This window comes from Eulemur rufifrons, chromosome 16 (genome assembly GCF_041146395.1).
Source record: "Eulemur rufifrons isolate Redbay chromosome 16, OSU_ERuf_1, whole genome shotgun sequence".
Lineage (NCBI taxonomy): Eukaryota > Metazoa > Chordata > Mammalia > Primates > Lemuridae > Eulemur > Eulemur rufifrons.
The window spans coordinates 75,916,302-75,927,873 of NC_090998.1; the positions used below are offsets into that span (position 1 = coordinate 75,916,302).

Below are 11,572 nucleotides of genomic sequence, written 5' to 3' on the forward strand. Positions count from 1 at the left end.
TGGAAAGGAGAAATTAAAGAAACTATAAGAAAGCTAATACTCTCTTCTTATAAAGTGGGGAATCAAGAAATACTGCTAAAATTTGACTGAATGAAAAAAAGGAAATTTAACCATATTATTTAAAGTTCCAAAGATGATCAGTAGAAAAACAAAGATTTGACAGAAGAAAGAGTAGGAGAAGGAATAGGGTAAGTGAGCTAAATCCTTGTTTTTCATTTCTAGGAGTCAATAGAAACTGCTAGATTGGCAAAATAGATTTTAGCTCAGATGCTCACTTTCACTGATCGTTGTTGGCTGCCAGGGGCGCTCCTGAGCAGAACTCTACCTACAAGACCCAGCTCATTGAGGTGTGCTGTGATCGATTAGTGCTGTCTGCATGGGTGCAGAAAGGATCAATGACACCTTGTATGTCATCTCCACTGAACAATACTGGGCCATCTGGAAATGGAATAGCCAAGAGCAAGGAGAAAGTATTAGCAGCAATAAGAATGAGTTATATCAGAATATAGAAAGAGAAACACAATGGTGAGATTTGATAAATTCTCATGTCATGCTTTTTGTTTGGACTGACAACATTCTGAAATGTACAAAGGAAATAAGCTATAGAGAAGACCAACAAAAAAGAGTTATCTTTATACCTCTAATGTAAGAGTCGGACATCCTAGGTTTCAAATTCTGCCATTTCCCAAGTCTTACGGAAGAATTGAAGCAACAGAGTTTTCAAGATATGTGCCTTCTTTGGCTGGATTATATCCAGCAACTCGTTTAAAGCCAGTGAAATGTATTTTGAGTATTGGAAACCTTCAGTGAAGAAAACTTACGGTTGGTCCAATAAAGCCCTCCCTGCTGTACCAATTACCTAAACAGAGGAAGCCGAGATTCCACGGTCCCAGCTGTACCATCATGCCAAATCCTGGGAACACAAACAAAGCTTGAAATCTTGTCTCTAATTAAATCATGTGGAGCCTGGTGACTTTGCTGGCCTCCTGCACAGCAGCAAACCATGTGAAACCCTGAGCAGGCTCCCTTGGTGGCTAATGTCTCTAATAAAGACACAACCCCCAGCCTGTGTCTGTGCTCCCAAGGACTGGCACCAAATGAAGAGGATAGGAACACTTGCAGTTATCAGAAGGGAACAGTTAGAGAGCTGTCTGCTCACTATATGAAGCAAGAGTGAAGCTTCATATTCCTCCATCTTCCCCACCTTTTTGCAAAGAAGCACCCAGAGAGGTGGCTACTACAAAGACTAGAGTTCTCATTCACATCCCCAGTTCTGATGTCTTTATTGATTCATTCAACCAGTATTCTGTCCAAATCTGTGATGAATGATGGATGACCCAGTCACCCCCACCCCAGTATTCCAGGCTCTACCAGTAGCCAGGGCACTGCACTCTACAGTGTTAATTCCAACAGGCATGGACTGCTTCCAGAGTACTTGACAGGCTGCCCCCATGCTGAGAATCTCATTGCCCATGTGGGATGATGAGAGGATCCCTGACCACATACACTTCTCCCACTTGGTCCAGAAATCCTAAAATTCTACAATTAGAGACTTGTTCCTTTAGGTTCTTTATTAAATGTCCCTTTAGAAATGTCTTGGCACACTTATCAGTCATTAACACCTTAGCATGACATGTTTCCAGATGAAAGCCTACTGTGTGCCAAGAGCTGTGCTTGGTTGCCTTAGACTCTGTAATCCTCAAAACATTCTAGCAAGGTCTAACCATTCAATATTCATACACATACACACATGCACATACACACATATATTTTTTGAGGGCCTACTGTGTATAGGGCATTGTGTTCAGCTGCTAAGCCAGGTGAAGGATGATTTGGTGCATGGTAGATAATAAGGCAAATCACATACAATCCTGAGCACCATCTAGTAGGAGAGATAAAATGCATACATTAAACAAATATAACATAGTGTATGGTGAATTTATTGCTATGAAAAGGGTATAAAGTACTGTCTTTGGGATTAAGATGTACTAAAGAGCAGGAAGAGTATTCTGGACTAGAACCTAGCCATTCATTCACCATGTATTTATTGAACATGAATAGACTCACTCATACTAGAAATTATGCTGGATCAAAGACTTTGAGGTGAGAAAGAACCAGGATATGTGTGGGATCTATGTGCAGGTGAGAGGTAAAGAAGGAGTATATGTAGAGATTCATAAGCAATCGGTTAGGATGAGAAGCATGAAAGAGAGAAATGAGATATAAAACCAGAAAGATAGAGTAGAACCAAATCATGAAAGTTTTGTATGTCACACTAGAGAGTTTAGACCTTATTCTACAGTCAACAGGGAGCCAAAGGTTTAGAGCTGGAAATTGATGTAATCAGGACTCTGCTTTATAAAGACTAACTTGGCAACAATATATGGAAGAAATTAAACTAAAGATAGACATGGTAGCAGACCATCAAGGAAATTACTGAGTGCTGTAGGAGGGATAAGGGCATGATCTGGAACACTTAACAGTGGAAACAGGGAGACAGGATAAATGCTAGCACTACTGGTTTCTGAAATTGGCAACATGAGTGCGTTAAGGCCAAGTCTTGGGTCATATTCCTACCAAGTAGATTGCACAGCGCCCGGCATAGAGTAGGCACAGTATAAATGTCAGCATGTGGATAAATGGATGAATGGGGAGCAGGGAGGAATTAAAAATGACTGATGTTTGGAGCTACATGTCCGTGAACATTTTTGGAAACAGATCTGAGAAAGCAGACCACCGTGGATCAACACTGTTGACTGAGGGAGATGGGAGATAAGAAAACATCTGGATCACTGGGCTTGGCAACAGCACCAGGGGCCTGGGAGTTGAACAAGAGGACAGAAGGCAGGAAAGAAAGAACAGCAAGGAACTGCTGCCGGGCTGCCTCCCAGGACAGGGCGTGCAGACTGACAGCCTGTGGTTTGGGGCTGGTCCATCCTATCGGGTACCCTGAAGAGCATTACATCAGGGCAAGTGCTGACATGAGGCCCAGGTTACAAAGACGGCATTTGCAGTCAGAGAGAGTTCATACAGGCCTGTGCTAGAATTCTGATTATGCCACTTACTAATCAGGTCACATCATCAGAATGTTCTGGGTCTTGATTTGCTCTTCAATAGACGGAGATAATCTTACCAAATAGAGTTATTTAGAGGATGAGACGAGATGGCAGCTGTCCACCAAAAACTCATGGTCCCCCAAAATTGGCATAATATGAGTTGTTACCAGGAGGAAACTGCCCAGCCAGGCACTGCATTCCCCAGCTCCCCCTGTGCTCAGGTTTGGCCACGTTTGGGACAATAAAATATGAGCAGAAATGACGCATGCTGCTTCTGGTCGGGATTTTTAAGGAGCAGATAAACCTCCTCTATTTGCTTTTCCCCAATGAGCGGCTGCATGCAGAGAAGTCTGGGGTTATCTGGGTTCTAGGGGATGGTGGAGCAGCACCAGGGAGAAGGCCTGGGTGGCAGACCACCCTTGGGGAAAAAGCCACTGTGAGATCAGGGCTTGGCACCAGAGGGTCATGTGAACAAGAAATAAGCCTCTATGGGGTCGAACCACTGAAATTTTGTGATTTATTTGTTTCGGTAGGAGGCCCCATGCTAACAAACACAGCAAGGATTACAAGATAAATAACAGATAAAGTATGCAGCACTCTATCTCCTCATGGTAAGTACTCAATAAAAGCCAGAACAAAACAAATGAAAGAAAAAAGACCTAGAACTTGCGATGACAAGCAGAGACCCTGGCCTTTTGGGGGGCTCTGAGATCTAGGAGGTCCAGCCGCTCTTTCTTTTCTTTGCCTGAGGCACAGGTTTTCACCTAGTAGAAGTAGAGGTATGTTTTCTAATCTAAAGAAAGGAACATTTTTACAGGAATGAATGAATGAATAAATAAATATATGTGTGTGGGGGAGGGTCATCAGCCTCCTGAACCCTATCTTTGTGCAACCTGTGAACGCACAAGTATGCACATGCGCGCGCACAAATACACACACACACATACAGACACATATATGCCCACCCATCTCATCTCCCCACCCCCAAGCCAGGTTAAGAACCCGTGGATTAGAATTTGGAGCTATTGACTACCTGCTATATCCTGGCCCTAGAGCCCACCAGCCAGGCCTCTCTCCTGTGATAGGCAGAATAATGGCTGCTCAAAAGATGTCATATCCCAGTTTCTAGGACCTGTGACTGTGTTACCTTACATAGCAAAAGGGACTTCGCAGGTGTGATTAAGTCAAGGGTTTTGCGATGAGATTATCCAGGTGGGCCCAATGTCATGACTGGGTCCTTATAAGTAAAAGTGGGAAGCAGAAGAATTAAAGTGAGAGAGAAGATGTGATGATTGAAGCAAAGGTCAGAGAATCAGAAAGAGATAGGAAGATGCTACGCTGCTGGCTTTGAAGATGGAAGAAGAGGCCACTAGCCCAGGAATGCAGGTGGCCCACAGAAGGTAGAAAAAGCAAGGAAATGGATTCTATCCTAGGGCATCCAAAAGGAACTAGCCCTTCTGACAACTTTACTTTGGCCCCACAGGACTGATTTGAGACTTCTGACCTCTAGAAATGTAAGACAACAAATGTTTCAAGCCACCAAATATGTGGTCATTTGTTATGGCAGCAACAGGAAACTAATACACCTCCCCAGAGCCAGGCCCCGTGGCACAGCTGCTGGGTTCCTCCTTCCCTTGGCTTGCTACACTGGCCACACAGAGACAAGAGGCCACTCTGGGCTCCCAAGCCTTAGTCCTCAGAGCTGAGAAGCAAGTCCCAACACTGATGTACAGAGCCCCTTCCCAGCACAGCTGTCCATCCCTGGGATCCAGCCATTATCCATCACGGGCCGAACCAACCATGACAGTGTGCTAGATAACTACCAGCTCTATTAAGCTGGGAAACGACTTCTCAGCAACCTAAAGGATTTCACAGTTGTCAGATTACTAATCCATTACTAGGAAGGTTTGATATTTTTTTCTTTAATTCTTCACTGGGCAGCCAATTAGGCAGAGGACATCATCAGATAATAATATTTTTATTGCAATTTCTATGTCTTTTAGAATTATTTCATGTGTTCAGCAATATAATGGGTGAATTTCCAAATTCGCTCCATATTTTAAAAGATTATAATGAGCACATAGCAGCTCCTCCAGTGGAATCAGGCCCTTCTTATTCCCCTCTGTTGCTGAAACAGGGGTGTCCAGTAGGGAGGTGTTATGGGCTGGGTTTGTCTCCCCAAAATTCATTCATTGAATCCCTAACCCCCAGTACCTTAGAATGTGATGGTACTTGGAGACAGGGTCTCTAAAGAGGTAATTAAAGTTAAATGAGGTCATTCAGGTGGGCTATGATCCAATATGCTGATGTCCTTCTAAATTAGGACATCAACACACAGAGGGAGAAGACAGTCACCTAAAGCCAAGGAGAGAGGCCTCAGAAGAAACAATGTTGCTGATACCTTGATCTCAGACTTCCAGAACTGTTGTTTGAGCCACCCAGTCTGTGATACTTTGTTATGGTAGCCCTAGCAAACTAACGCAGGGGGATATCTTCATGAGCACTTTACAATTGCACTAAAGATTTCTCTACTAGCCAAAGAGCCAGAATTAATGTGCTAAGATCTTGTTTCTATCATAGTCAACTCTTTTATAAAAGTTGCAAATCAATATCTTATATTCTATTCACGCATCAACTAATTAGGTGAAAGGAAGTAACATTTTTCAAGTCCCTGCTATCCACCGGTCACTGTAACAAGCTTTTCAAATCTGTTATCTCATTTAATCATCACAAGAGGCATTGTTGTTCCTTAAACAGACAAACAAAAACACAGATGAGGAAACTAAGGCTCAAAGCAGTTAAATAACCCTCTCAAGGTTGCACAGACACTTTGTGGTACTTATATCCAGGTCTCCATGGGTCGCAAGTTCATACAGTTCCCCAACATTTTGCACAGTGTTTTACAGACAGCTGCATGTTATCTTTGTCCTGAAAGTGGTAAGAGCTCCAAAGGAGATACAAAGATTAAAAGAAGCCCTGTTCAGTGTCTTTCGAGGTGGCCAGCTATTTCTGGGAAGGGGGTACAGAGTGGGCCAAGGACAAGAAAGAGAAAGGCATGTTTCTTTTTAATGTAGACATAGGAAACAAAAATCTAGCTGCCAACTGAGAGGGTATGCGCATCATTTCCCCTCCCTTGGTAACGCTGTTGCTGCTGCTGCTGCTTCGAGAGTGCAATAAACAAGTTGTAATATATTAGCACGAGCAGTTGCAGCAGCATGCTTCCATAGCCCGCAGAATTCCTGAGAAATGGCTTTTATGGCACCGATCTCCTTGGAGACCTTAAATAACAGCCTAAAATGTATGGTACAGAGATCACAGGGCTTATTACTTTAGTTTCAGTCTGGTGTTCTGCAATTTATAGTTTTCCTGATAAATTGGGATCCATTCGGCTGGTGCACATTATGTAGGATGGTGAGATTGTCTCTTCTGCATTGAAGGATTAGAAATGGGCAGATGCCTTGATTGGGTAATAACACTGCCAGCCCAAGCTGTGTGTGTCAGAGAGGGGTTGGCTGAGGGCTTGGACTCATTTTACAAAGGAATAGGCTCCCACAGTAGGGCTGCACCGCTTCCTCCTCCTCCTAATGCCTTCCAGTCTCAGAGGACCCTGGCACTGACGTTAGTTATCTCTTGCTTCCATCAGCACCTGGCTGAGGGCAAGCAAATGCCACATATCATTGTCCTTTTTGAGGGAGGTGTGGAAGGGTCCTGTACTAAAATATGCAAATTAAAATTTCACTTCAGAATCCAGCAATAAAGGGAAGACTTTTTATACAGAACCTAGGAATATATCGCTTCCTATTTTCCATGGATTAAGTAAAAATAAAATCCACTTTTAGTGGCTGTGGCTTATGGCTGTTTTATATATACTTAATTAATCTGATGTTATTTGAAATCAGATTTTACAGGCTATGAACAAAGAACATTTGAGAGAAAGCTGAGAGTTTGTGTTCCTGATTTTCATCCAATTAATCAGAATCTGTTAGCTTTAAAAAAAATTTTAAGAAAGAAAAGGGACAGCAATTGAATTTTGTTATTGTTGTTATTATTGTTATTCCAGTTTTATTAAAAAAATCAAGCTAGTATGCAGGAATAGTAACTTTCTTTCAGCTGAAAATCTGGTATAGATTTTAGCATTTGGACTTTGGAGCCCTTCCAGATCCCATCTGGCTGTTAATCTGCAAAGGATGAAGGATTTACACAAAGGGCCTCAACTCTGAAGTGTCATTAAGTTCTATTGGGTCAATAACTCCTGAAAATGAATTAAAACAACAAAGTTCAATAATTTTATAGGCATTGTTAGCCTGTTTCTTTGGAGGAAAAGAAAAGAAATGGTCTTGGGCATGAGAAATTGGAAAAATGGTTAGGAGAAAAGAGCCTCACCCCCAATAAATTCAGCTCAGAAGCTACCCAGTTTTCTGTAGTGAGAAATGCTTTCTAGTGTATGAATGCATATTACAGCTCCCTTCTGGGTAGCCAACTTTTTCCATAATGGGTCTTTCTAAGGTAAGCAAACCACCCCCCTTGATGTTATTGGGCTCCTGATAAAGGAGATGGGTCAGGTGATTAAATGAACATCCTTGTCATGAGTCGCTGCATTCTACGCCTCAGTAACAGCAACTGCTGCTGCAGCATCAGAGCTGGGTCTATGGAAGGCTCATGCTGAGCCAGGTACAAGGTCATGAGCATCCTCACAGGGGTTTTTATCAAACATCACGCTAGCGATTCTTGATAAATGGAAAGACAACCCAGGTTGCTTACAGTTTTAAAACTTATCACAAGATTCTCAGTGGTCTTTTCTCTTGGGAAAGATGCATTCTGGAAATGACTCCTCTGAATGCAAAGGTCCCGTGTGGAGTGGCCACCCAGATAGAGGGGGAGGCAGGGGGAAGTTGACAAGGCAGGGGCAGATGGGGGCAGTGACTGGCCTGGACAAACTGTCCTAAGTGCCAGGCAGGAAGCACTTCTCCTGGGTCCTTTCAGTCCCACAACAACTCTGCAAGGTAAGAATTGCTACTATTATTCCCATTTTACCCATAAAGAAACTGACACTTTGACAAAATGACTCATTCCAAGATCCACAAGCACTAAGTGATAGAAGCAGAGTTTGAAATCCAGGAATCTTTCCCTGGGGTGCATGTTTTAAGCACTACAGTATAGCTCTTGTTGGAGAAATCTAGGTTGATTAAGCTTGCCAACAAACCTGAGACTGAATTTGGAAAGCATAGTTCATTTGTCATTAGGGACTGCCTATAGAGTCCTTGTAATTAAAGACAAATTCGGACATCAAGACCTACTGATGTATCCACACACAAGAAAAGACCCACTGGAAGCTCAAGCGTCTTATGGTCAATGGCCAGATGATTTACAGTGGTCATTTAAGCTTTGTTGTGGGACCATCAAAAGTGGAGCTGCTTCTTTAAAATCATCCTCCTCTGTGATATTTTCAGTAACTTTCCCACACCTTCCTGTCCCGACTCCCAGTTATCCCTCAATAGCTAATCCTTTCCTCTTGTCACTGGTTCCTCGCACTCTGAACACTTCCAATTACTAGGTTGTTAACTGGAATAAAACCACCTCACAGGCCCTTCGGGGTAAGCCTGGAGAAATGGCAATCATTGCTGCAAGCAAGAGATGGCTTCACCTTAAAAGAGAACAAATCAAAACCAAGCAGACCTCATACCCTGATTACCTCTCAGAGGACAGCCAGTCTTCCGTTGGAGCAAGTCTATTCTTTTTTTTTTCTCTTCTTTCTTTCTTTTAAGTAAAACTTGTAGCAGCCGTGCTCATAGAGATAGATAAGCACAGCCAGGAAAACCATTAGAATCACAACCAACTGCTTGAAGGACTGAGGGTCTTTCCAGCTCTCACGATGATGTAAAATCGCTATTTCCTGAAGACGACACAGGAAGAGGCCTTCTGTGACCAGAGGGTGAGAAGATGCAACCCATGTGCATTAGCGGTCATGCCTGGCTTTCCATTCCATCCATGGGGAAACCTGGGGGGAAAAGGTTATGCATCAAGGTCTTTGTCGTTGACAGCTTACCCAGAGTCAAATTTTGGGTGAAGGTTGCGGGGAAGAAGCCTGTTATCACTTCCTTGTGTTGGAACAGGAGAGAGCACCAGACACCCCAAGAAGGCCCCCAGCCTGACATTCTTCCATCAGCTGCTCCCACACTTTCTTGGGATTTCTTTGAAGGGACCATGTGGAATGACCCTCCTAGCCTCTGGAGACAACTCTGATATGCATTCAGATTATTTATAAATTCCTACAGCAAAGATCTAAATGGAGCATCCATGACATACCAGGCAGTAATAGTGGGGATCAAAACACCAAAGACTTGGTCCCTGCCATGGCAAGGAGCTCACAGACTGATTAGCGAGAGAGATAAATGAACAGAGTATTATAGTAAATATAATAAGAGTCATGACAAAGCCAGGCACGGATTTCATAGGCACAGATGGTGGGACAGAGGGTTAGAAAATCAGACTAGGGTTAGTAACAGGCACCTGGAGGTGAGGACTAAACTGAGTCTTAAAAGGCAAATAGAGAGTTTGGAAAGAAGGAGGTGCCATAAACAGATGGCTCAATTACTATACCTAACTTACTTGTAACATCACCCTCTAAGAGAGAAACTAATGAAAGTCAGTATATCATGAGAATGTCTCCATAAAAGCAGTGATCTTGCCTCCCTTGTCAACAATTCTACTCTAGCACTTTAAAATTGGTGCAGGGCAGGTGCCCCATAAATATCTATTCCCTGAACATGCCAAGCATTCCTGGCCTCAGGACATTTGCATGTGTTACTCCCGCTACCTTGAATGTTTCCACCCCCATCTGTATTGCTTACTCTCTCTCTTCCGTCCATTCTAAATGCCTTTGCCCTACTTGAGCTTTTCTCAGAGCACCTACCAACTGACATAGCACATGGTTGTTTGTTTATGGTCTGTCCCTCCTGCAGGAATATGAGTGCCATAAGAATAGAAACTTTATCTTTCTTGTTCAGTTGTTATCTTCAGCAACTAAACAGTACCTGGCATGTAGTAAACACTCAATAAATACTTGTTGAACAAAGGAATTCATGTGACTACTCCCTCAAAGCCATCCTAATCCCTCCAATTCTCTGTCCATCAAACTACTCTGTAGTTCCTAATTCAGTTATCTTAACATCAGGAGGATAACACTCTGAAGGCTTTTTTTAAAAAACATTCATGTGAAGGCCCAGTTTTATAGACGGGTGCTAACAAACCTGGAGTGGTTCCCATTGTCCATAAGGACTTAAGGTCAAGTCCAAACCCGTTGGCATGCCATACTAATGGCTCTCCGTGATTGGGTTCCTGCTTTCCCCTCTGGCCTCCCTCCCTCCATTCTCCACCTTCTACATTAGACTTTAGTGCTGCAGCGAATGGCGCCATCCACCCACCAAACATTGGGAAGAACCTACGGGCCCAACACCGTAGTTCCCTGCACCTTTGCATGAGCTGTTTCCTCTTCCTTACCAACCTCCCTCTCGCTTTGCCAAGTTAATACACACGTATTCTTTAATGGGAAGATTATCGCAGCCAGGATTCAGACAGAGAGGACCATGCCAGAGGAAGATCACAGAAGACCACCAAGCAGGTTTATCTCTGGGTAACAGGGGAGCTTTCAGATCATAAAACCTATCCACAAAGAAGGCTGGGGAGACCAAAAACAGCTGCTTTATTTATTTCATGTCGATAAATGGATGTCAGGTTTTTGCCTGTGCTTTCCTTCATATCTATCCCCATCAAAGTTTGAGGTGGTAAATTTGTAAAAATGACCAGGATCGCATAGAGCTGGTACGTGGAGGTCTGGTCCTGGAATCCATGCTGGAGGGAATGGTGCAATCCTGAATCACACATCTCATGATCCAAGCCATTTATCATGGTGCTCGAGACTAAAAGTTTATGTATTTTCAGCTCAAGAAGAATTAGAAAATGAGTTTCCCAGATGCCCAGATATCTGTGGCGAGGGGACTCCCCAGGCCACTGTGTTCTTTGAAGTGATGGTAGTGTTTATGGTCGTTGCTTCACTATGAGAAAAGGGGCAATAGCTCCATGGATAGGGAAAGCAAGTTTCTGAAGCTGGTGGCTGCTATCAGAGCTAAATTCCCCAAGGGCAGAGTCCAGAGACCTTGGCCCCGCCCTCTTGGCAAATGCTTCACGACAGGACGGACTGAAATTTCTCCTGGTCTTTCCCTGATGTTCTCGTAGCCACGAGGGTATAGGCACAGACGGACACCCTGGTCTTTGCCTCTGTGTGTGTGTGTGTGTGTGTGTGTGTGTGTGTGTCAGGAATGAAGCTTTGCACACTAGCCCTGCTACCCTCATATTCCCCCCCACTTCACCATCTCTTCCTGCGTCATGTCTCCCTGTCTACCCCCCGGAGTTTGGGAGAAGTCCTGCCTCAAGCTTTCTTCTCAAGGGGGAGCCAAGAAAGGGAGCAGGATGTGTGGGTGAGTGAGTGTCTCAGACTGCTGCAACATGTGCAATGG

General features: G+C 43.6%; 1 protein-coding gene across 1 annotated transcript; it reads left to right on the top strand.

Moving 5' to 3' along the window:
• The first annotated feature begins 10,985 nt into the window (after nucleotides 1-10,985).
• SELENOW (selenoprotein W) lies at nucleotides 10,986-11,291 on the top strand. Its single transcript, XM_069491253.1, is given in 3 exon segments — nucleotides 10,986-11,004; nucleotides 11,007-11,092; nucleotides 11,094-11,291. Coding segments are annotated over 3 exon segments (303 nt in total).
• Nucleotides 11,292-11,572: the final 281 nt, after the last annotated feature.